We start from the raw sequence: 26,323 nt of genomic DNA, 5'->3' as shown, positions 1-26,323 counted from the left end.
GCTCAAGAAACTCCCTGAAAAAGGACAGGAAGAAATCTGCACAGACACACCCCTAGAACCCCAACCAGGAGTATTCTATCTGCTACCCAAGATCCACAAACCTGAAAATCCTGGATGCCTCATCAGGCATTGGCACCCTGACAGCCGGATTGTCTGGCTATGTAGGATTCTCTCTTCAGGCCCTACACTACCAGCACTCCTAGCTATCTTTGAGACACCGCTGACTTCCTGAGGAAACTACGATGCATTGGTGATCTTCCAGAAAACGCCATCCTGGCCATTATGGATGTAGAAGCCCTCTACACCAACATTCCACATAGAGATGGACTACAAGCTGTCAGGAACAGTATCCCTGATAATGTCACAGCTGAACTTTGTGACTTTGTCCTCAAATGTGTGAAATTTGTGGGTGAGGACTCAGACTCTAAGGTCAGAAGGAAGCAACATGATCATCTAGTCTGACCTCCTGCACAAAGCAGGCCACAAAATCCTACCCATCCACTTCTATAACAAACTCCTAACCTATGTCTAAGTTATTGAAGTCTTCAAATTGTGGTTTTAAGACTTCAAGCGGCAGAGAATCCACCAGCAAGTGACCACCATGCCTCCTCCGTTGCAGAGGAAGGCAAAAAACCTCCAGGCCTGTCTGCCATATTGCCCCGAGTGAAAAATCTCATTCCTGACCCCAAAGTATGGCGATCAGTCTAACCCTGAGCTGTGTCCAAGACTCCACAGCCAGCACTCAGAAAAGATATTCTCTGCAGTAACTCAAATCCCATCCATCCAACATCCCCCATCACAGACCACTGGGCTATAACTTTACCTGCTAATATCAAAGATCATATATGCCTAATGGTATACCTTCGAGTCAGCGGAGACTGCTCATGGGTACCTAAGTATGGCCCGACAGAGTATGCCAACATTTTTATGGCAGACTTAGTGAACAATGCTTGCCTCAGCTCTATCGACCTTGAATCGTCTCGACTCTACTTGTGCGTACTATTGACTTAATCTGGACCACGGCAAAAAGCCCATTGAGGAATGCCACCATAATTCTCAACACATTTCCATCCTACCATCTCAACCTCAGCCTGGACTAGTCCAGCTCCAAGAGATCCACGTCCTTGACACTACTGAGTGCTTAATAAGTGATTGTCACGATAAACCAGTCCACCGCTATACTACTTTACCGCCCATGCCATTGGAATCTCACTGACCGCTATACTCTAACCTACATGCGCCTCCTGTCCTTTCATCCAGACCACATCACACACGTTATCCATCATGTCTACAGCCAAGATTTCTAAAGATAAAACTGCAGTTTGCTCCAACGCCCTCAGACAGAGACAAACACCACAGAAAATCTCTATCAAGCCGTTCTTACAACTACAATACCCACCTGCTGAAGTGAAGAAACAACTGACAGAGCCAGAAGAATACTCAGGAAGTCACCTACTTCAGAACAGGCCCCGAACAAAGAATGTAACAGAATGCCACTGAGCCGTCACCTTTCAGCCTCCAACTCTCAAAAACTTTCCAGCATATCATGTTAAGGATCCACAACCTATCCTGAAGGACGATCCATCACTCACAGATCTTGGGAAGACAGGCCAGGTCTCTTCCCTTACAGACAAATCCCCCCAACCTGAAGCAGATACTCACCAGCAACCCACAGACCACACAACGAACACATCAGCCCAAGGAACTTATACCATGCTAATAAAGCCGTTGGCCACTCTGTCCAACATATCATTCAAGGGACATCACCATTCAGGACACCTAACCCATCAGCCACTCAAAGGCTCATTCACTTGACATCTACCAATGTGATATATGCGCATCATGTGTCCCTCTGCCATGTACATTGGCCAAACCGACATTCTTTACAGCGGACCACCAAGAATAAATGCATGACACAAAAACCCAGTTTGGAAAACACTTTCAACCTCCCTGGTCACTCATTAATAGACCTAAAAGTCGCATTCTTCAACAACAAAATCTTCCAAAACAGACTCCAAGGAGAAACTGCAGAACTTGATATTAATTGGCAAACTGGACACTATTAAATTAGGCTTGAATATGAACTGACGTGGAGGGGTCATTACACAAAGTAAAAAACCATATCCCCATGCTAATTTTCCCTCTCCTGTTACTCACAACCTTCTTGTCAACTGTTTATCACTACAAAAGTTTTCTCCTGCTGATAATATCCCACCTTAATTGATTAGTCTCGTTAGAATTGCGTATGGGCAACATCCATTTTTTTCATGTTCTCTATGTGTGTGTATATATATAAAAAAAAAAAATTCTCCTCTCACCCCTATGGGTGGTATGTGTCTTCCTCAACCTCGGGTCCTCTACCAGAGGCCTGGGAGTTTGAGGGTTCTGCGCAGTACCTTAGCTGTTCCTAGCACTGCACTCTTCTGGACAGAGAGCTCTGATGTTGTTCCTGGGATCTGTTGGAGCCACTCACCCAGCTTAGGAGTCACAGCCCGAGTGCTCCTACCACCACTGGGACCACTTTGGCCTTCATTTTCCACATCCTCTCTAATTTCTCTTTCAGGCCCTGGTACTTCTCCAGCTTCTCATATTCCTTCTTCCTGATGTTGCTGTCACTTGGCACTGCTATATCTATCACCACCGCTGTCTTCTGGTCCTTGTCTATAACCACGACGTCTGGTTGACTGGCCAGTACTGCCTGTCCGTCTGGATCTGGAAGTCCCACAGAATCTTACCCTGCTGTTCTCCACAACCTTCTGTGGAATCTCCCATCTGGTCTTGGGAAGGTCTAGCCCATACGCTGTGCAGACGTTCCTGTACACAATGCCAGCCACTTGGTTGTGCCGTTCAGTGTATGCTGTTCCTGCCTGCATCTTACACACCCTGCCACTATGTGTTTGACTGTCTCTGAGCCTCTCTGCACAGTCTGCACCTTGGGTCCTCTCTAAAGTGTGGTAGACCCCTGCTTCAATGGATCTGGTGCTCAGTGCCTGTTCCTGTGCTGCTATGATCAGTGCCTCAGTGCTGTCTTTTAGTCCAGCCCTTTCCAGCCACTGGTAGGATTTCCCAATGTCAGCCACCTCAGCTATCTGTCGATGGTACATCCCATGCAGGGTCTTGTCTTGCCATGGCGCTTCTTCCGCTTGGTCTTTCTCCCATGTCTGCTGCTGCCTCAGGCATTCTCTCAGTAGCTCATCTTTCGGGGCCATCTTACTGATGTACTCCTGGATGTTCCGGGTTTCATCCAGGACAGTGGCTTTGACGCTCACCAAGCCCCGCCCGCCTTCTTTCCAGCTGGTATACAGTCTCTGGTGTTGGACTGGAGTGGAAACCTCCGTGCATTGTGAGGAGCTTCCGGGTTTTCACATCGGCAGCCTCCATGTCCTCCTTTGGTCAGCTCACTATACACGGCAGGGTATCTTGTTCTTCCACTGAGCTGGCTGTTCAGGACCTGTCTTATCCTTTGGTGATACTTGGATGTTGCTGTCTTCCTTGCCTCCTCATCATGGTTTCCATGTGACTGCGGGACGTCAAGGTACTTGTAGCTGGTCTGTATGTCTGCTATGTGGCCCGCTGGTAGTTCCACCTCATCAGTCTTGACTACCTTCCCTCTCTCTTCACTACCATCCGGCCCACACTTCTCCAGTCCGAATGACATCCCGATATCCTCACTGTAGATCTCTGCATCAGGTGGATTAGCGAGTCGATTATCTCGTTCATTTCTTAGCATACAGCTTGATGTCATCCATGTAGAGGAGGTGGCTGATGGTAGTTCCACTCCTGAACCTATACCCGTATCCAGTCCTTGTGATTATCTGGCCGAGGGGGCTTAAGCCTATGCAGAACAGCAGCGGGGACAGTGCATCACCTTGGTATATGCCGCATTTGATGGCCACATTGTGCAAACTGCCTTGAATTGACTTCCAGTGTTGTCTTCCATAGTTCCATTTGAGTTCTTGAGGAAGGTCCTTAGTGTCCTGTTGACTTTGTATAGCGCCAGACATTCACAGAGCCACGTGTGCGGGCATTGAGTCGTAGGCTTTCCTGTAGTCAATCCAGGCTGTGCTCAGATTGATCTGTCTAGACCTTGAGTCTTGGGCGACTCTTGTTGGAGCTGGGGGATATATATATCTTCCTATTGTATTTTCCACTGCATGCAGCTGATGAAGTGGGCTTTAGCCTACGAAAGCTTATGCCCAAATAAATTTGTTAGTCTCTAAGGTGCCACAAGTACTCCTTGTTCTTTTTGCTGATACAGACTAACAGGGCTACCACTCTGAAACCAGTTTTGTGAGTAACACTTTACAGTCTGCTTTGGACTTAACTACCTTCAGTAATTTTGTATTGTCTGAAACCTCTGCCACCTCACTGTTTACTCCTCTTTTCCAGACACTTTATGAATATGTTGAACAGCACTGGCCCTAGTACAGGTCTTTGGGAGACCCCTGCTATTTACCTCTCTCCATTCTGCAAATTGAACACTTATTCCTATGCTTTGTTTCCTGTCTTTTAACCAGTTACTGATCCATGAATGAACCTTCCCTCTTAACCAAAGTAAGTAGTCATAGGATAAGAGTCTTTGGTGAAAGTCCTTGTCAAAGGCTTTCTGAAAGTCCAAGTACACTAAGAAGTACAAGAATACAGTGACAGGGTGTACCTACCCTGCAATGGTTCAGAAGGGGTTAACTACACTCTGTCAGCCAAGGAAGCCACATCCCCTCGCCCCTGCTGGGCATGCTCCAACAAGAGCAGATGTGTGTTGCAGGCTCCTACCAGGAAACCGCCGGAACTCCAAGACCCAGAAGTCAGCTGGGCTGAGGCTCCAACAGACCACCTCAACTGACTGCCAATGACAACGGAAGAGAGACAGCAGAGGTCACAAGACTACCAGCCTTGGAAAGAAGGTTAGGAAGTGACTCAGGGAGCGCGACTGAGGTACTGGGTGATTGAGACTGGTTGTGGAAGCACCTGTTCCCTAGGGCCCTGGGTCAGGACCCACTGGAGCAGGGGCAGAAGTGCAGAGACACCAAAGGGATGAGGGACCAAACCTCCTTGGGAGCACCAACAGAAAGTAGCAGTCAACAAGCTCAGCGTTGAGACTTTGAGTGTTCTTTCCTTTCTCAAGTAGGAGAACAACTCAAGGAGAATTGGATGGTTGATGGTGAGAGAGGCAAAAGAAAATGCTAACTAGAATTAACATGGAATAAGGATCCTTAGCAACTACAAGCAGAACTTCATTGATGGTGGAAGGTTGACTGGAGTGGGAGGAAAGTCAGTCAAGGCAGAGGGGCAATTTGCACACTAGGCAATGAGGGTGGGGGAAGAGTGACCTGGCACTGGGTATCCCCCATGGATGAGGCAGCAGGAAAAGCCAATTGCACCCACAGGCCCTGAGAATAGCAGCAGCACTCCTTGGTAAAGGAGACCCAAGCACTGCAGAAAGCTACTTTTAAAGCACAGTAATGGGGAGCAACTCCCAGAGCTGGCCTTTGCAGGTCCATACTGACCACTGATTTCCCCTATTAAATTAGAGAACCTCAAAATGTGAAGGTAAACGCAGTTTAGGTTTTTAAAGAAGTGGTTAGCCCTTATCCCTTAAAATAATATCTTCAAAGAATGAAACAAAACTCATCTCCACCAGTAGGGAGTAAAGTTTGTCTCCCATCCCATCCTGACGCTCTAATTTCTCCTCTGGCCTCATCCACCAACGGCCTTTATCAATTCACACTTCCAGGTCCGGGTGAGGCACTACACTCCAGACAGTAAAGCGCTCACATTAGTGAGAGATTTGGTGCCTTAGGCACTCAGGCCACATTTGTTTAGGTGCATGAACTTTCACCCCCTTGTAACATTACACCACTGGAGTCAAATTTACTGCACCACTGTGAAAAAAGAACAATAAGAGCCCGGCCCAACAGGGGACTCAGGCAACAAAATCAAAAATGTCTGGTAAGCACTATATAAACCCTAGGTCCAAGTACTTCCTTCTGGCTGGACATAGAGGCTACAGGTACACAAGAAGTGCTACATCAGCACAGATGCACAGACATAGGCCGGGGTTCTCAAACTTCATTGCACTGTGACCCCGGGGGGCGGGGGGGAGAGGGATGGGGGGGAGGATTTTTTAAAATTACTACATGACCCGGGGGGGGGGGGGCGAGCCTGGAACCCACCATATCCTAGGTGTCAGGGCCAAAGCCAAACCCTGACTCCACTGCCCCTGGCTGGGGGGGCTCAAAGCTGAAGCCCAAGGGTTTCTGCCCCAGGCAGGGGGCCTGTAACCTGAGCCAGTAAGTCTAAGCCAGCCCTGGCGACCCCATTAAAACTGGGTCCCAACCCACAGTTTGAGAACCGCTGACTTAAGGCATATCTACACTTACCAGGGATCAAGGCTGCTCCAATCAATGCAGCAGGGGTCAATTTAAGCAGTCTAGTGAAGACCCACTAAATCAACCGCAGAGCGCTCTCTGGTGGACTCCACCCAAAAGAGAGGAGTGAGATAAGTCAACAGGAGATGCAGCACAGTGTAGACACCTCAGTAAGCAGGGCTTTGGAGCTGTGCTCCAGCTCCAGGCAAAAACCTGCAGCTCCACTGCTCCAGAGCTGCTCTGTGCTCCAGCTCCACTCCAAAGCCCTGGCAGTAAGTCAGCCTAAGCTGCACTGACTCCAGCTGTTATTCACATATAACATAACTTAGATTGAATTACCCCAGTAGTGTAGACAAAGCCTTAACTCCAGCCCCCATAAGTGGCAGGAGTTAGGTTGGAGAGAGAAGCTCTCCTGCCGACATGGTACTGTCTACACCAGTGCTTAGGTTGGTATAACTTACATTGCTCAGAGGGGGGACTTATTCACACCCCTGAGCAACTTCAGTTATAGTTAAATAATTTCAAGTGAAAACATCCAGTCAATGTGCAGCAGCAGTCAAAAAAGCAAACAGAATGTTGGGACTCATTAAGAAAGGGATAGCTAATAAGACAGAAAATATAATATTGCCTCTATTTAAATCCATGGTATCCTCATATCTTGAAAACTGGGCATTTTTGGTCACTCCATCTCATAAAAGATATACTGGAGTTGGAAAATGTACAGAGAAGAGCAACTAAAATGACTAGGGGTATGGAACAGCTTCCATATGAGGAGAAATTAAAAAGACTGGGACTTTTCAGCTTCAAAAAGAGATGACTAAGGGGGGATATGGTAGAGGTCTGTAAAATCATGACTCCTGTGGAGAAAGTAAATAAGGAAGTGTTATTTACTCCTCATACCACAAGAACAAGGGAATTAATTAGCAGCAGGTTTTAAACAAACAAAAGCAAGCATTTTTTTCACACAACACACAGTCAACCTGTGCAACTCTTTGCCAGAGGATGTTGTGAAGGCCAAAACTATAACAAGGTTTTAAAAAAAACCTAGATAAATTCATGGAGAATAGGTGCCTCAATAGCTATTAGCCAGGCTGGTGTCCCTAGCCTCTGTTTGCCAGAAGCTAGGAATGGGAGACAGGGATGGAGCGCTTGAGGATCAGCTGTTCTGTTCATTCCCTCTGGGTCATCTGGCATTGGCCACTGTCAGTAGACAGGACATTGGGCTAGACTGACGTTTGGTCTGACCTAATATGGCCATTCTTATATTCAAGTGTAGCTAAAGCCTGAGCAGCTTCTCACAGCCCTTCACAAACCCCTCCAGAAATACACCCACATGGAAACATGACCTAGCTGCCTTTCATGGAGTTGGGAGTCAGGGCTCTGATCAGAATAGGGAATGGTTAGGAACGAGGCAGATCAGCCACCATCCCCAGCTCTTCGCAACAGGTGTGTGGGAGAGACGAGCCCAGTCGCCCCCTAACACCTCTGCGCACTCAGCGCTCCAGGGGGTGTGGGCGGGGCAACCCCAAGCGGCTCCCCTCAAGCAGGTACTGCGGCGCGCGGCGGGGAAGGCTCAGCCCCGCTCCGCTCACTCACCGCGCACCCGCCTCAGACGCTCTCTCGAACCGAACCGCGACACCTGACGCTGCTACTGACGCCTTCGCTTCCGGGTTCAATCGCCAGGCAGCTCCCCCCGACCCTCACACCCAACATAAAGACTACAACCGCCCTCCCTTTCATACGCAGTAAGAAGGGCTTTTTGCCTACGTCACCAGGGCGTCGGTAACGGATTTTGTCACGTTCGATTGGCGGCCTGAGAGGAAGCCCCTCCCCTGTTGCCAAGGTGACTGCCGGGCTCGGAGAGCGGAAGTGCTGGTTTCCCGCCGCTCGAAGGGTTCTGTGACCTGTTGTGGAGAGCGCGGCGCGAGCTTTGGGACTGCTCCATATGGGGGACGTGCACGAGGGGCCGCGGCCCCGCATCGCCACCAGCCACTTAGCGCAGCATCTCGGGAAGCCTGTTTGCTTCGTGGGCCGACTGGAGAAGGTAACGGGACCCCCGACTCTACCCAGGCCCTGCCCCTGCCCCCGCCGCTGGCCGCTCCCTGCCCGGTTCCTCTGACTCCTCAGGCCAGAGGGTTTGGAGCCCGCTGCCTCCCTGCATGTCCCCGGGGTCCAGGCTCTGAGGGACTGTCGGCCGCTGCTGGACTCTGCCCGAGGGCAGCATGAGGCTCCGGGCTGCGCGGCTCCTCTCGGTCGCAGGTTCGGCGACACTGGGCGGGAGGGGGCGGCTATGAATCCCCTCACAGCCCTTCCTGGGGAGCTGGTCCCTGGAGCCAGGCAGCACCGCGCCAGGTTCTACCCACGGTCCTGGCCCGAGGTGTCGCAGACCCAGCGCCCCGTGCCGCATCTCCACCCCCGGCTCCCCTGCATGGCAGCACCAGCCCCGCGGGGTCCGCCGTGCCAGCTCTGGGCTCTGCACCGGGTACCCGCCCGCTGCCTGCGGCTCCTCTCCCGGCTCCATAGGTAGGGGGACACCAGCAAATTCGGATCTAGTGGGTCTTTAAAAATGAGTTGCAGGTAGTTCAAATTATATCTGTCTAGTGCTACGATATTTACAAAGCCCCGTGACGTTGCATCTGTCAAGTGTACCCAAATAGAAATAACAATGCCAGCATGTCTCTAGTCTCCCAGATCTCTCTGCAAGAATGAGTCTCTCCCTGTGGCTTGTTTGCTTTCAGTGTTATGGTCAAACATGCTAAGCTTGATCTTGACATAATTTTTTACCTGGAGAACTATGGTGGTATAGTGGGTGTTTTTACCAACATAGTTTTGCCAGTCAGCGCCCTAGCATAGACACATTTAAACCAACGTAAAGTATTTTATGCTAGTATAGCTTGGTTTGCTTCACCAAACTGCGATAAGGTGGAAGTACTATCACACTGGTATTAATGCATCTGGGCTGGGGGTGTGAGTTGCCACTTTAACTGTGCCATAATAATTGAAGTGTGAAAACTTTTAAGTGTAGACAAGGTTTTATTGAGGGAGGCTGTGGTTGTAGAGGGAGAAACAATTCCTTAGGTAAAAAGGGTCAGACTCCTGAAGGGCTTTGAATATACAGACTGGACTTTTAACTGGAGGTAGAGAACTAGTCTTGAGAACTGGAGCCAGGTGATGTATTCCTGGCCTTTGGGACCCGGGCTGTTAGACAGACAGGCTACTGCATTTTTGTGCCACTCAGATTAGCATTTGGCTTCATTCATAGGCATAATTTGCAGTAATCAAGACTGGAAGCCATGAATGCTGGTCTCAAAAAGACAAGGCACAATCTTCTGGCCAGTCACAGTTGATGTTTTTTGCTGCTCTAGCTCTTTGGGTACCCAAATGCATGGAGCAGTTCAAAGGACCTCATACTGTGAACCAACTTAATAATTAAGGACCTTTGATAATGGGAGTATTTTTTGAAGCAATAGGAAGAAAGTAGTACTTCAGAACCAACCAGCATCAATTCGGTTTAACCTGGGTTCCTGTTTAGCTAGCTGCTTTTCATCAAGAAACTGTGACTTTGTCTAAGTATTGAGAGAGCTGGAAGAATTGCTGTTTTTAAGTTTGATGTAAATGAGATGTCAGCTTGAGCATAATCTGCATACTGTTGGCACTTCAGCCTGCCTTGTCTCCTTAGCTCTTCCAAAGACTTCATATAAAATCAAACAGTGTGCAGGAGAAATTACTATTGGCAATTCTTCAGAACTACTCTGAAAGGAAAAAGTTGAGGCATTTCAGGAATTTCTGATCTATCCCCAACCCCTGCAATTTTTTGGAGCCAGGCAGAAGTATCTGGTGATCAACCATATCAAGTGGCCCAAAGATGTCTAACATGATGAGTATGAATGTACTTCCTGTGAATACGGGCATAAGAAGTCATCCACCAGCACAAGAAGTGCTGTGTCTGTTGTGTGCACAGCTTTGAAGCCCAACAGGTTCAGGATGCTGACAGCTAGTGTTTGAAACTGTTTTTTTTCCCCTAGCTTCTAAATTAGCTTGTTTAGCAAAGGGATGTTGGATGCTGAAGGACAGTTCATGACTGAAGGTTTCTTTAGTATAAGTCAAATATTGCATGTTTGAGGATAGGTGATATATTTGCTTCATCAAGGGAAGTTTTAAAATCTGTAAGTGATCTTAGATACTGAGTGGATTTGATTTAAATCACTAATCAGGAAGACAGGTTTCAGAGTGGTAGCCGTGTTAGTCTGTTTAACAAAAACAACTTCTTGGTTTTTTTTAGTCAGGAAGGCTCGATTTAATAATGATTTCTACATAAAAGTACATTCTTGTGAAGTACATATGTTAAGGTTATAACAACCAACAACTCAGAGACAGATGTAAGTTTCACTTTTAGAAGGTACACTAAACATTTTTAAAGTGATTTATTTTGAAAACTTTTCAGATAAGTTTTACAGCTGTGTCAGAAAATGAATGCTTGTTTGGTTATTTCATTTATCAAAGGTAATTGAAGCAGATATTTATGAAGTCATTGGGAGGTGAACTATGTCTAATTCAACAGGTTAATCATTAATATTTGGAGGATTTCCTTGCTATGCTGTATTAGAAGGAGAACCTCACCAGACAGACATTTACATTATTTCATGTAACTAAAACAGCAAGGTTATGTATTCTGGATTTTTTTCTTCATCAGCAAACATAATATTTTAACAAAACAAGCATATGAATTTTTGAATTTAGTTAAACATTCAAGTTTTTTTTAAATCAGGTTTGTTTTTGTTAATTGTTTTTAACTAAAATAGTTAAATGAAATATTTTCAAAAACAAAAATTAAATCGAGTGACAGCCAGGTTAATGTGAGAAACTTAAAATATTGGCTTCTGCAGCTAACTCAGTCATCTTCACCTTCATTTTCCTGTTTGTTCATAATCTGGAAAAGAAAAACAAGCTTTCTTGCTTTTTCAGGACCCAAACGATTTTTCAGTTTGGAATGAATTAGTCCAAAGGCAGAAAATTTTCTTTCTACACTGCCAGAAGAAGAGATCATCACTTCAACAGTCTCTGAATCCAAGTGCTTAAGTGACTTCCACCAGTTCACTGGTGTGACTTTCTTTAAAACATCATCAGCAAACATATATTTCTTGAATGGTTCACCCTTAGCTCTGAAGTTTATTATAGTTGGCTCTGACATGGACATCCAGAAATTATCCCTCCATAATGCCAACTCCTCTTCTTCAGCAGTTAAGGTTTGTCCCTGGTACTGAGTATTGAGAATATTTGCAAGAAAATGAACTGGAGATAGTGCTTGTCCCATTTGTTTTGTTTTTTTTAACACTTGTAATTTAACTCTGTCATTGCATATTTCTCTTTTTAAGATCTCAATCAGTTCCTTCCAAATTTCAACAGTGTCAGCAATCAAACAGCTATTTCTCTGCATTTTGTTCAAGGCTACAAAATAGGCTTCAGGGTACTCAGCATGTGTTCAACATGTCTCTTAAGCCCAATGTTGAGAACTTTGGCTGTGCCATCTAATTTTTCATGATTTTGTTCACAAACTGTCCTCAGATTAGGCCAGTTCTTGATATAGTGCTCAAAACAATACACTACTGAGTTCCATCGCAAGTCTTGAGGGAGCGTTAGCTTGGTTCCTTCCCACTGTTTTTTTCAGTTTGTTAAAGCTTTTACTGCTACTTCTTGTACATAGTCTGCTGGGTGTGCATTTCCTGATGTATCAATTGTTTCTGTAAGGAAGACATTCCCTTCTTCTGTTGTCACACAAGCACATACAACAGGATCATTGTGGACATTGCTCCACCCATCAGGACTCAGGTTCACTATTTCACTCTTTTGCACACTGCTCAATTTCTGTTTCATATACTTTATTCAGCAATTTGCCTGCAACAGCTGCTCTGTTGGGTGGACTGTATGCTGTTAATGACTGAACCGTGTTACTGAAGTGTGGGTTTTCAATCATGTGGAAAGGAGAGTTTGTTGCATAAACAAACCGGGCAATTTTTTCTTTTTGCTGCAGGTGATATACTGTGGCTGTGTGACATACGTGATGCGACTGAAACACGATCATCAGCAGATAACTCTGAAACTATAGAAAATGATAGTGATTTTGAAGGTGGATAGTCTTCAGAATCCTGTATGTTGAGGATGGACTCTCATAAACAAAAAAAGTTAATGCAGTTATTTAATTATTATTACCATACTGCTCATTTAGTATTGCTCATTGCATTCACTGACATTCAGTACTACTTTAAAGGTGAAATTGTAAAAGGAAGATCTGCTTATTTCAGCTATTTTTTATCACAACTGCATCTAAAATGATAGTACCATAGAGTAACACTATAGTTTTTGCTGAAACATAAAAATTCAAGAATAGTCCAGAAGGAAGACAAGCAGTCCTTAAGAAAGAAGTATGAAATAAAAAAGTTTACCAACCTTTCATCATCTTCACTGTTGCTTCCTCCTGAAAAGGAACACTTCTCATGATATTGTTTCATTTGGGCAACCAGGCCTTACATTTCTTTGTTGCACTGTTTGCATTTTGCTTGCATGTCTATCTTACCCACAGGTAGAGGAACTTCATTAAAATATTCCCAAACTGGGTCTCTTTGACCTGCTGACATTTCAGGTTTTCCCTTCTAGTGACAGAATGGTATGGTAGATCTTAATCAATTAAAGGTACACTCAGAAAGACCTCAAGACTTCTGGAATATGCTACTCAAACAGTTTCACTTTTGTTTCTACTGCCTGTCCCTGCCTTCTCACATTTATCTCCAGACTTCTCCTTGTCCAGATCTGTTCTGCCCCCAACAATCTTCTATTTATTGAACTTTTTTGAAACTTTGCACTTTTAGAGAGAGGTAAGGGATTGACTCTGTGTACACAAATTTGCAGAGGGACACTAGGTTGGGGTCTTATTTCTCACCTCTCTATTATTTTATTTATTTATTTATTTATTTTAAAAAAAGATTTTTGCTGTTAACAAGCATGTTATTTCTGGAAACGCAAATCCAGAGTTTGAGAACTGCAAAACTAAGCATCTCTGATTATATCTTCTAGACTGAGCACTGAGTCCCATTGGATAGATAGAAAAATTAACCTAAATAATTTCGACAGAAGCCCCTGGAACCCCATATGAGTGGATCTCTAATCCATGAACTATTGGAACTCATTTACAAAACTTTTCTTAAACATTTCATGAATATATTCTCGTACTATAGAATTAGAATTTATAATCCCTATTCCATGATATGAGCTATAATGTATCTTCAGATAAAATGCTTTTTGAGGAAAAAACTTATCCAAAAAATCGGATTTTAAAAAAAAGATTTTTTTGATTTATTTAAAAAAAAAAGATTTTTACCCACCCTGCTTAGATATCCTTTACTCTCTGATCACCCAGAAAGGGTAGGGGTCAGTCACAGATGAATGCCTGAAAACTTCCATGACTACTCCATAACCCGTTATTAACTTTTGTTGTCTTACTGGAAGATGGAGTTGCTTATTAAAATGACTCTCTCCTGTGGTGCTGTGTGAAACCTGTCTATAGAGAAGCAATGAAATAACTTCAGTGCACTGGGTAAGGGGAATACTCTAATATTTTTAGTTATAGTAATCTTAAGGGCTGTCATCTATATTTAGTTTTTTAAAAAAAAATTTTTTTTTTAAAAAGAAGTAAAGATCGGTGACTTTTTAAGGTTAGTGGAAGCACTCAGCAGCTGATGAAGTTGAACATCTGTGTCTGAAGTTCAGTGGCACCTTTTCCACTCTGGTATTTATTACTTTTTTGGTTTGACAGAATCCAGATGTGCTGACCTTCAGAGCATGATCCATGCCTTGTGTTTTAAAAACACAATCCATGCTTCATACAGAAACAAAGACCTGAGAATGGATAGCTTATGAGTCATGGGTTTTTTCTTAAAGTTAGAAAATGTGATCTCTACTAGCTGTTTTGGATAAATATATAAGATAAAATTTTTCCAATTCTTAATTAGCACCTAAAAGGTCACTTTTTCGTAACAACAATACAAATTATTTAATGCTGTTAGATGGCATTATTATAACTATTGTAAATAAAGCAAAAACATCTCTTGCATTTCTTCCATATGCATAGGAAACGCTTCATTGTGGATGTATCTGATGCTATGCTGTTATAGCAATGTCATAATTTTGATTTTGGTTAAAAGGTTTTTACAAAGCTTATCAATATATATATTTGACTTTTTTAAAAAACTTTTAGTGAAAACCATTAAAAATAATGCTCTTGTTGTGTTTGCATCACAAGCACTGTGCTTTTTAAGAAATGAGGCTATGTCTACACTACAAACTAGCTGTGCTTCCTCTGCTCATGTACACATACTTGCATTAGCTCTCATTGTGCTAGCATGAGTATAAATAGCAGTGTGGCCATAGTAGCACTGATTGCAGTAGCAGAAACATGGCTGAGCTGTGCCAAGGACAAACCTGCCTGAAACTATTGGGTATGTACTCAGCACAACTCAGCTATGCCTCTGCTGTCATTACTCAAACTACCATGGCAACACTGCTGTTTATGCTTGTGCTAGCTTAATGAGAATTAGCATGCGTATGTGTACACAATCAGGGGAATCACACCCTAACTCATAGTGTAGACATAGCCTGAAAGTAGCTAAAAACAAGTGATGCTTTTTTAATTGGCTATTCTGACAGAAAGGGAAAAAAATGTAAAATGGTGGTAAAAAGTAAGAATTTTGATCTTAAAAATATTTTTAAGATGACATGGGGAATAAGCTAATTTACGCACTTCTACTGTTCTTGAATGTATGATATGTACAGTACAGAATCAAGTTAGAATTCAGAAAAAATTTGCTTTGATAGTTCGAAGATATGTACTTAATAATCTCTTTGTAGATTCACCCATCAGGGAAACTTTTCATCCTTTCGGATGGAGAAGGAAAAAATACAACTGTTGAACTGAGCGAGCCTGTAAGTTTCTGTCATTTTGGAAGTTAACATTATTGGTCCTAACTTTTTTTATTTCCCCCAATCATGTACTCAAAGGACAATAAATGCCTAGAGGGAGCTCAGGCCTGCTCCTTTTTGGAAACCATTCACTGGAGAGTGATGGCTGTTGGCTGGGAGCCCACCTCTGAAGGCAGAGCTGCCACCAGCAGCAGCGCAGAAGTAAGGATAGCATGGGATGGCATTGCCACCTTTACTTCTGCACTGCTGCCTGCAGAGTTAGGCCCTCAGTCAGCAGCTACCACTCTCTGGCCACCCAGCTCTGGAGACAGCACAGAAGTAACGGTGGCAATACCATGACCCCCCTACAATAACCTTGTGACATTCCCCATCCCCCTGCAACTTCCTTTTGGTTAAGGACCCCCAATTTGAGAAATGTTGCTCTCTCCCGTGAAATCTGGTCTTTTACCCTATATTATACAGATTTCACGGTCCGTGATGCGTTTTTCATAGCTAGAAATTTGGTAGGGCCCACAGAGGCCCCTAAGGTAATCTATCCTTCTGGAACAAAAGTCCTGTTTTTCATAGTCTAGGAGATTCATTGGTAGGTGGGCAATAAATTCTAGATGTTCAGAAATAATGAAATGGCTTAAGAAAGCACTTACCTTTAGATTGCCAACCTTTATGATGATTTTAGTTTTTCTTTTTTTAATCTTCATTACCTGGGCTCAAGCTACTAACTTTTAGGTACCTAAACATAGGGTCTACGTTGTGACTCCTGCATAGGCACCTATAGCTGAAACACATGAAGAACACTCCTTTCACAGTCTAGGCAAAAGCCTGTTGCAATTGTAGCAGCGCACTCAGAGTACAAAAACTCTTCTCCTACTGCACCTCTGGTAAGCATGGCACCTACGTGTCTCTTGCACCAACCTGCAGTGTGAGCCAGCTGTACTGTAAAGGACATAACCCACTCAAGATCCCCATTGGTTGCTGCTAATCTGTGTGTTACAGACAATACTAAATCCTTTCTTGGTTATAAAGGTGTAGATCTTTTAAATAACAAATTAGGTTGTAGACCTATTTTTCAGCAGTACTGTATTGTGTGAAATGGAACAGACAAATTACAGTAACAAACATTGTTTCCTAAACTGTAGCTGGGTGTGTAACTAGTGACATGCACAAAATAGTAAACCTACTCTGGTGATGATTTAATTTCTATGTATTTACTAGTTAGATGAAGAACTCTCTGGTGTCATTGAAGTAGTGGGAAGAGTTACAAATCAGGCAACTATCATGTGCATGTCATATGTCCAGTTCAGAGAAGATAAAAGCGCTTTTGGTAAGTAAAACATAAGCCTTACAAATAACATACATAACTTTTTAGATTATAAACATTTCCACAGTGAAGGAAGGAGCATGTCTGCTAATCCTTTCTCATGAGTCAGGTCCATTTGGGAGTTGCCAGTGTGGTGAGTGGAGCTCTTTCTACACGTTCACAAGCTGCTTCCAGAAATCTCTGCTACTGATACAGAGGGTTCCATGCAGTGCCAGAGCTTTGTTCCAGAGTTAGTGACCATAATGCAATTACACTCAATATCCTCAGGAAACATCATACCAAAATGTAGTATTATGGTATTGAACTTTGGGGACAGAGAGGAATTTAGGGAAAGCTAGTTAGAAAGAACCTAAACAAGAAAGTTGCTAAAAACCCTAAAGTCCTTAGGCTTAGATATGGAGGCTACATAAGTAATGTGTCTTAATTACAGAACCTTGAACAGAAAAGAAAGCAGAAAGGTAAAAAAATACAATAATGTTAATGTCCCTATGCAGGAGTTGGTTCAAGCCAAAAAGAGTATTCTTATGTAGATCATTTGTACTGCTCTGTCACTGGTTTCTGAACATAGCACACACCTGCTATTTGTACGCAGAGTACTATCTTCAATCCTCCATTCACTGGCTAGTGTTTTGGTGGTGTGGGAAAGTGAGGCTGAAGGACAATAGAGGAATTTACAAAGATTACTTCTTAATTATAAAACACCTAGATACTTATGACAAGTACAAACCAGCGTGGCTTCCGTAAAGAGAACGTGTCTCCAGTTTGTTAGAATTATTTTATGGTGTCCACAAAATAGCTGATAAAGGGAAATCGATAGTTTTTTTTTTTTAGCCTTTGGTAAAGTCCCTCACAAGAAGCTAGTCAAGAAACAGTAGTCAGATAATGAGGTGAATCTTTCTCACGGATTAGAAATTTGAGAGACAGCAGGAATATACAGGTCTGTCTCATTTTACGCGGGGGTTCTGTTCCGCAGTTAGCGCATAAAGCGAAAACTGTGTATAGTCAAAATTACATTGAGTTGAATGGTGGGCGGAATCTCCCGCAGTACAGAAACAGTATTTAAATTACTTTTCTTTTTTTGTTTTTGCCGACCGCGTAAAGCTGAAATTGCGTATGTTAAATTCGCGTAAGATGCAACAGACCTGTATGGTTCATTTGTTGGTCTGTTTCATTGGACTTGGAAGGAGGCTAATAGGGGTGTACCCCCACCCTTTCTTGGGTTTGGTATCAGTAAATAAATGACTTAATAGAAGGGCAAATATTGAGGTAGCAAAATTTATGAATGACGTAGGTTAGTCAAGACTAGAGGATTGTGAATAACATAAGAATAATTACATTTGGTCACACCCCCCCAACTCTATAAAGAAATAGACCAGGTAGAGAGAGGGCAACAAATGATTAACCATGACAAGGATTTCCCAAGAGAAGAACTTAAAAAAAAACAAACAAACAAAAAAAAACAAAAAACCACCACACCTAGTTTCAAGAGGAGACCCAAGAAGACTATGAGGCAGGTCAAATAAACAGATGTTGTAGAGAAAGTGGATAAACAGTAGTAGCCACTTTCATAATACAAGGTTCTGAAAGTTGGCAAGAGGAATACAGTACTTTTCCAAACCATGGAGTTCCAGCATAGCTGCTAAGGAATTATCTTTTTGTTCCCCCATCACATAACTAATATGTGCACTCTGGACTACAGCCTCTTCTAAATATTTGTTTTCATCTATCAAAGGAAATTATAGCTAAAGAGGCCTAAAAATGGTAAGACTCAGCTGAAGGAGGAAGAACTTTCTCAAACTCCATAATGTAAAAATAGTGAATGTGTCAACCTTGTTATATTGGGCTAGTTAGCATTTTAATCCATTTGTCACAATGTCTTAATGTTTTCTGTCCCTCTTTCAGATCTTGCGCTTTACAATGAAGCACTGAAAATTATCCATGAATTTCCTGAGTACTTCCCATTTGGTGTTACAAGGAATGATTGATACTTCTTGGCACACACCTTCCAACTTCAGAGTAGACAATAACTGCATGGTGTAATTTTATTGTTGAGCACAGAGGCTGAAATTATTTCGTGGAGGTGCTCAAGAGATGTCTGTTGGCCAATTGCTATTTGAACTGGACACTGTGGCAAGGTGCTACTGACTTTTATTTCGTCCTTGCATCTTTACTAACAATCCTAAGTGCAGCCTATGAAAAAAAAATGTAGTTTTGTTGGAATTGAGATCTTTTCAGTAAGAAGTAAAATATTATTTTGACATTTTTCAGGCATTTTATATGTGTGTGTGTGTGTGTGTGTAATGTTTGTGTATCCAGAGGAATGTTTTAGTAAGCAGATTGGTTTGTGTTTTTAAAAGAGAAAAAAAAATCAATGTTTAAGTTTCGGTGTGCTTCCTCTAGTACCACATGTATCAGGTGTTCTATATGATACTTAGCAGGAAATGTGTATTTAAAATTAAGACATTTTATGGGCTGTAGCTTTAAAGAGTATCTTTAAACTTGGATTATGCAAGCTTGGGTATGAGTTCTTATGTCTTGGAAACAGTCCCTTTCTTTAGTTTGGCAATAAAGCCTCAAACCTGATTTGAATTAAATGCTACGACTTGTCTATTTTTAACATAACCATTTCTTAGCAGGGCCTGCTCTAGCCATTTCGCCTCCCCAAGCACGGCGGCACGCTGCGGGGGGCACTCTGCTGCTCGCCTGTCCCGCGGCTCCGGTGAACCTCCCACAGGCATACCTGAGGAAGAACAACAGGAGCCGCGGGACCAGTGGACCCTCCGCAGGGACGCCTGCGGGAGGTCCACTGGAGCCGCGGGACCAGTGGACCCTCCGCAGGGACGCCTGCGGGAGGTCTACCGGAGCCGCCTGCGTCCCTCCCGGCAACTGGCAGAGCGCCCCCCGTGGCATTCCGCCCCAAGCACGCGCTTGGCATGTTGGGGCCTGGAGCCGGCCCTGTTTTAGTAATAACTAAATAAATCACATTCAACTGCTGCCTCGTGTAATTTTTAATTTAACTCTCCAACACAAACCAGCGAGAGCACCTGTAAGATACCTAATTACCAGTGTTGATAAACAGTTTTTAAAATATTGTTTCTAGTTGTCTTTGCTAATTTCAAATGGAGTTGACCATATCACAAAACCTACCGCAGCCTGCACTCTTGTGGGCAATCTAAGCATAAGCACCAAGAACTGAAAAGATATGAGACTATTTTAATTGCTAAAGGTAGCCCTGAGACGAACACTGGCAGGAAAGTTTGCATTGCCACTACCCCTGTTATATATGTTTTGTGAACCAACAGGAGTCTTCAGAGCTTTTAAGTTAACATGTTTTCAGGAACAAAATCTCAAAGGGAAAATAATCTGACACTTTGTATAGTCTGCTCCCTAATTCATTGTCATTTTGGTTAATGAATCTTATTAAAGTGTGTCCATGATGAATAAGCTCTTGTATGCAACCTTTTCTAAATTTTTAGTGTTCTATGCAGACTAAAATATTTGCCAGTTTTTATGGCTATTTGCCACCTGCAAGAGGTATGTTTAAACATTTTGCAGTATTTTCATTTTAGGTAGTGGGAAAACAAAAGTTTTCAAAGACAGCTTCTTCTTCAGGGGCTAGTCACTCAGTTTGAATCTTCATGACACTACCTAAACTGTATAGTAATTACTGGAAACTGTGCTGTTAATTTTAATTAAAATTATGCATCTGGAGGGAGTAGCTCACTAAAATAAGATGGAACGCTCTCTTCACCTGTAGATGACTAGTTCAAATTTGGATCAGATCAGCAACAACAGAGTTACTGCCATCTGGGAGTTTTTCAGTCACCTGTGAGAAATGAATCCATCCTGGTTCAGTTGTTACCCAGGGTTTTCAGAACCCACAGTAGTAACTTTACTGTTCCGTTCCAGATGGTGTCAAGTATAAATCATTAGGAACACAGCAATTCCGTCTGATGAAAGATTAATGCAAGTAAGCATGCTCTATCTAAAACTGAAGTTTATTAGCTTTAAGCACACACAGACATAAGCAAAAGGTTTAGAACATCCCAAGTATTTAACTAAAATCTGGAATGGTATTGAGTAATTAACAGCAGATTCACAGTGGTCAGTTGTTCACCTGCTGGGGAGAAAAGGTGTCAGGAAAAACATCTAAGATGGCTTCAGAGGACTGCTCCAAAATACACAGTTAGTCTTCTATAACTAAATTCTAAAAACACATAGGTCATACTAACACCTACTAAATCACTTTTCCTAACGTTCAATAAACTACTTATCAACAAACATTCCTAACCATCTTAATCATAATAATAATTCTATATCAAAGGTGCCCAAATTCAAGGTTCTTCATCCACTTACCTTCTTTGTCTCAGTTGTTGACTTTCTCTCCCCTCCTCCCATTCTGCTCAGCAGAAACTGCCAGCTAGTTTTGACTTGACCTTGAAAAGCCTTCTTATTCAAATTAATCCTTAACTCTATGGTGTTCTATTTTATTAATGGTGGCTGAATGCGCATAATATGGTGGCAATTAGCTTGATCACATTCTGGGGCACGCACACCCCTTAAATCCACAGTAACACAATCCCCAGTGTTACTACCTCAGACTACTTCAGTTAGTACAAGTGGAGAGATTCTTAAAGAGATCAAGGACTGAATGGACTAGGGATGTACATAACAAAAACAATAACCGTGTAACCGATTAAGAGTCTCTCGGTTAAACATTTAACTGGAGAACTAGGAGTATGCTGCAGCACCCCACATTTAGGGGGAGATCTGCCAGGCCCATGCTCAGCATCCTGGGGTCTGAGCTGCTGGCCCTGTGCCTAGGCTCCCAGCTGTGCACGGAGGTCCTGGCTGCTGACCCACCCCCAGGGTTCTGCGCAGGGCAGCAGCCATGATCCTGTATGGAGTTCAATCATTAACAGAAACTGATAAGCATCAAGCTTATCCATTAACTGGTTAAACTTATACATCCTTAGACTGGACAGTGAACTATTCTCAATCCCTGAGATGGTTCTTCTAGGTCAGGGATCAGTCATCAGGCAATGCAGAAAAGCTGGCTCTGCCATTCTCGTTGCTGTAGCTCTTTAGTGTCCAGCAACTTTCAGTCAACCACTTTTAAGAGTGCAGAAGAAATATCTGCTATTCTTGTTTTCGCTCTACTGTATTTGTTCATAGGCATTTGAGTCCTGTTTTTATTATCTGTCAAGGCTTGGAAGATGATCTTTGTTGCATACGTGTATATTGTGCTACTGCAATAGATAAAATCATCTGAACAGATAATGCAAAAGTCTGATCTTTCAGTACAATTTACATGAGAACAGGACACAAACTAAAATACTGAACAAAATAAATGGCGCCTGCCACCGCTATATAATGACAGCACTTCATACACAATACAGGGAGCCACTGTTGCCTTGTCTACTATAGTTAGAAATACATCCTCCTGAGTGCTGGGTGTGGCTGCATGCCTCAGCCATGGAACAAAATGTTCATGTAAATCTTCCTTATGATACCAAATCCCACCTTGTATGTTACTTGGATTGGTTTGTCATACATTTAGCCAACAGCAGGGAACAGTAAACACTGCAGTTGAGGTATGAGGATAATGTTCACTTGAACATTATGATCAAATAATACTTTAGTGGCTCAAAATATTTTATAGATTCAGATAGTTTGTTATGAAAAGCAATTCATATTTTAGGGATTATTACAAAGACCCCTAATCTAGTAGTGAGATCACCTTTTTGGAGAGAGGATACAGAGCCTTTCATTGCTACATTGTTTTGATTTTAAATCATGCCTAGGTCAGATAAACTTCTTGTCTTTTGTTTTGTCCGTGATGAATATTTGGTCTTAATCTAGTTTCTAAAAGGAAAAATTGTTGATTTTGTAACTCATGCTAATAACTGGACCTCATGGCAAGATTTTCAGTTGCCAAGAATTGAGCATGGAGAATCACCTGTCCTCTCCCCTCTTCATGTACACATCCTTGATTATTGGAGAGCATTATCAAGAGAGGGAAAAATTGGTTGAAAAAATTCCTTCCTGACCCTTTTAAGTGGTCATTTTATGCCTTGAATCTTAAGATTTATTTTTATCCTGTTTTGCATAGCTATAAACTTTAGCAGTAGTTCACCCTTCTAACCTCAAAAAAATCTCAACCTTAAAGTTAATAGAATCTACCTCATGCAGAGTTTTTACCCTACAAAGGAGATGTTCCAGAGACTTCATGTTGTCCATTAGGGATCTGGCTGCTTTTGTTGATTTTACACAGAAGGTACTCCTTCAGTGACAAAAGGTAGCAGTCTTAAAACAAACCGCTTAAGTGGATAGTAATTAATCATATTTAAGTTACTGTACATCTTCCTTTCCAAGGTGCTGTACACACATTCATATTCACACCTGATGCTACTGTAACCCTTATCCTTTGTCTTACTGATTGTATCATGTCTTGAAAGTATAATTTTTGGGGGTCTGGCACTTTGCCTTATTGGCCCTATAAAGCATCTTGCATATTTAAGTAACATAATTTATCACTGAGATAGTTACGTATGATATAACCATTATATGTATGGGTAAATGGAGGCACAGAAGCTAAGATTCCATAAATTCACATAATGAATCAGTTAGAAGATAGGCAAGGTGAAAGCTTTTGTTGGACTAAGAGTTGCGATAATAGCTTTTATCTTGTGTCTTTCATATTCTAGGACTAACATGGCCACAACAACACTGCAAACACTAATGAATCAGCAATAGATTTAGGAAAAGTCATTGAGTTCTGAATCCTAGTTTCCTGCTTTAACCATTAGACACACTACTAGTTCCTTTTGTAATCCTGGCATAGTATCTCAGTAACTTTCAGTTGCAGTGAATACCATGTGCTGAAGACTATAAAATGGGTATAGAGAAGAACTTTGTTATGAGTTTACTGAATTTTAATTTCACTGACTGCCCCTTCTTCTTGTATTATGTGGAGGGGTTAAAAAAGACTTCTATTTTTCCTATACCCTTTGTGATTTAAGTACTTCAGCCAAGCACCTTTGGATTACTTCTTTCCAGGCTAAGTAACCCTACTCCTGTTCTATTGTCTCACCATATTTTCTTAGTTCCCCGTCACTGTACCTCTTCTTACCTATGTCCCTTCCCTCACTGAGCAATGAAAACAAAACTAGCATTTGACTGCATAGAATTTATTTAATAAGATGTGTAAGGTGCCTTTTCTGGTTCTCTCTCATTCTTTGCTATTTCAATAAATGATTTAAAGTCACAGTAAATGAAGGAATGAGCAGCAATCCCATGGAATGACAAATAAAATAAGCCATGCACAGCACAGAATATAAAACACTCACCCTAAATGTTACCCCTGAGCAGCATCTTCCACCCTAGAACTCCCTCAAAAGAAAAGCCTTACATTTAGTATAGCCTTATATAGCATCCTCAAGGAATGCCAGTAGGCAGATCTTGGGGCCCTAAATGGAAAATGTCAGTACTGTGTATATGCAGTGGTGGTGTAGCCATGTCAGTCCCAGGATCTTAGAGAGACAAGGTGGGTGGGGTGATATTAGACTAATTTCTGTTACTGAGAGAGAGAGACAAGCTTTCAAGCTTACACAGAGCTCTTCTTCAGGTTTGGGAAACTTACTTAAAAGTGTCACAGCTAAATACAAGATGGGAGCTTAAATTCATAACTTTGCTAAACACTAAAAATCATGGAATGACAGGATTTATGGCTTATTAAAACAGTCCATAACCCACTAACAACCCTCCTAGCTGCTTTTCTCGCCTTATGACTGGAGGAAGGTCAACCTTTACCCTGAATGATCCTTTGAAATATGCATCAACTATTTCTGCCAAACAATCTGTCCCATCTTGTATTTAGCTGTGACACTCAGAATAAGTTTCCCAGACCTGAAGAAGAGCTCTGTATAAGCTCGAAAGCTTCTTTCTCTCCGCAACGGAAGCTGGTCCAATAAAAGATATTACCTCACTCATTTTCTCTCTCTAGTACTTGGTATAGTAGGTTGTTGTTTTTTTAAACCACCTTATTTAATTTCATGGTCCTAGATAGGCACTACATACGGTGACCTTTTAGTGCTTTTATTATTTGTTTAAAAGCTCTGTCTTAATGTCTTTATTAAAATGCTAACCACTTCTAGCTCAGACTCACCATGGCAGAATCAATTTCAGTAATGATACTGATGACTGCTATATGATCTATTGAAGCCTCTCATTTGGAACATTAAAAAGTATGAATGATTAATGAGCTGCCTATCATTCATCATTTGGATGAACATGTTCATTTTTTGATAGGGTGGTGCAAGTGAGCATTGTTCACTGAAATGAGAAAAATACCATTTGTCAAATTTTATGCATAAAAACTACAGCACTTCAAGTTTCTTTGAAGATGCATCTATCACCCTTCTCTTACAATTTAGCCAGTAGACATTTTGCAGGTATTCTGTTTGGAATTATCCATTTTTATTTACGGCTTCATTACTTGAGACAAGATCTTTGGAATGTGCCTCAAAAGTTTAAAATAGAGTTAGGAAAATGTCCATTTCACATTATATACATTTATTATGAAGGCACCAATTGCAGCTCTATAGTTAAGGTTTGCACCAAAAAATCAGGGATTCAATCTCTTATGTATGAAAAAGTGTGTCCTCTCCAAAATTATAGCATGTATTTTTAAATGATTAATTTTGAGACTTTACACATCAATTAAATAATTTAGGAGTTAATTTCAAATTACATCCTCCCCCTTTAACAATACCATGAGGGAAGAAAAAGGTCTTTAAAAAAATCAGTGTAATCAGCTATAGGACCACAAACACTAAAATGCCTTAATCATATAGTTATTGCATGATATAGCTACAGGACTGACTTAAGGTTGTTTGGGTGCCAGAAATGTACATGTCCATACCTGAATATGTTTGGATTTTCTTTAAGTTTAACCTTAATTCTTTAAGTTTAACCTTAATTCTTTAAGTTTAACCTTAATTTCTTTAAGTTTAACCTTAAATCTTAATTAATTTCTGGGTTCATAATGCAGCGTTAGGGCTATTACGTCGTCTTTGTAATGTACTTTACTCTAATAAGTTTTTGTCTGAATATAAATATATACAGCAATTTGAGAGGAATTAGGAAGCAGTATAATACACAAATCAAGTATTCTTTAAAATATCATCATGCAAGTTTAGCAAAGTAGAAATACATTTTCTCTAAACGCAACAGGACATGTTAGCAACTGGAATAGCCCAAGCACCAGCAGCCTCTTTGATCTGTTTTCCAAGCATCTAATCTTCTCTTCAGATTAGCAGGATGCTTAAATATTTTGTCTAGATCCAAAGTCTTAAATTTAAACAACAGAGGTCTGAAGGTTGCCTCTCTCAGCATGAAAGGTTTCATGAAAGGGAAGCAGGGAAGGTTCAGCAGTGCTTTGGGATTTTTCAGGATGAAAGGTATGTACTTATAGAAACATTAACATAAAAATTATGGTCTGCCCCCACTGGTTGAAGGAGGGAAGTCTGAGGCCACGTCTACACTACGGGATAAAATCGAATTTGCTAAAATCGGTTTTATAAAACTGATATTATAAATTCGATTTCATGCGGCCACACTAGGCACAGTAATTCGGCGTTGTGCGTCCATGCTCCGAGGCTAA

At 42.0% G+C, this 26,323-nt stretch overlaps 2 protein-coding genes across 7 annotated transcripts in view; one reads left to right on the top strand and one right to left on the bottom strand.

Moving 5' to 3' along the window:
• UMAD1 (UBAP1-MVB12-associated (UMA) domain containing 1) overlaps positions 1-8,205 on the bottom strand; it is a 174,084-nt gene extending 165,879 nt beyond the window's left edge. For 2 of the 5 annotated variants that reach the window (XR_012655214.1, XM_075062372.1), the window contains exon 1: positions 7,965-8,205. The gene's annotated coding sequence lies outside the window, so the exon portion shown is untranslated. Of the gene's footprint in view, positions 1-6,380; positions 6,482-7,964 lie in introns of those variants that run through there. The other 3 variants (XM_075062367.1, XM_032780100.2, XM_032780103.2) reach the window with 3 other exon arrangements.
• Positions 8,206-8,227: 22 nt separating this feature from the next.
• On the top strand, positions 8,228-19,253 carry RPA3 (replication protein A3). 2 transcript variants are annotated; one of them, XM_075062373.1, is made up of 5 exons: positions 8,325-8,412; positions 12,400-12,516; positions 15,270-15,344; positions 16,554-16,662; positions 18,562-19,253. In XM_075062373.1, exons 2-5 carry the CDS (start codon positions 12,478-12,480, stop codon positions 18,642-18,644), a joined length of 306 nt encoding a protein of 101 aa, XP_074918474.1. In that variant the 5' UTR covers positions 8,325-8,412; positions 12,400-12,477; the 3' UTR covers positions 18,645-19,253. The 2 variants fall into 2 exon arrangements, with proteins under 2 accessions (XP_032635999.1, XP_074918474.1); XM_032780108.2 differs by lacking the exon at positions 12,400-12,516 and having other exon boundaries at positions 8,228-8,412.
• Positions 19,254-26,323: the final 7,070 nt, after the last annotated feature.

The sequence above is a fragment of the Chelonoidis abingdonii genome, chromosome 2 (genome assembly GCF_003597395.2).
Source record: "Chelonoidis abingdonii isolate Lonesome George chromosome 2, CheloAbing_2.0, whole genome shotgun sequence".
Taxonomy (NCBI): domain Eukaryota; kingdom Metazoa; phylum Chordata; order Testudines; family Testudinidae; genus Chelonoidis; species Chelonoidis abingdonii.
Note: the sequence above shows the minus strand (reverse complement) of the source record. Positions and strands in the feature narration are given on the sequence as shown.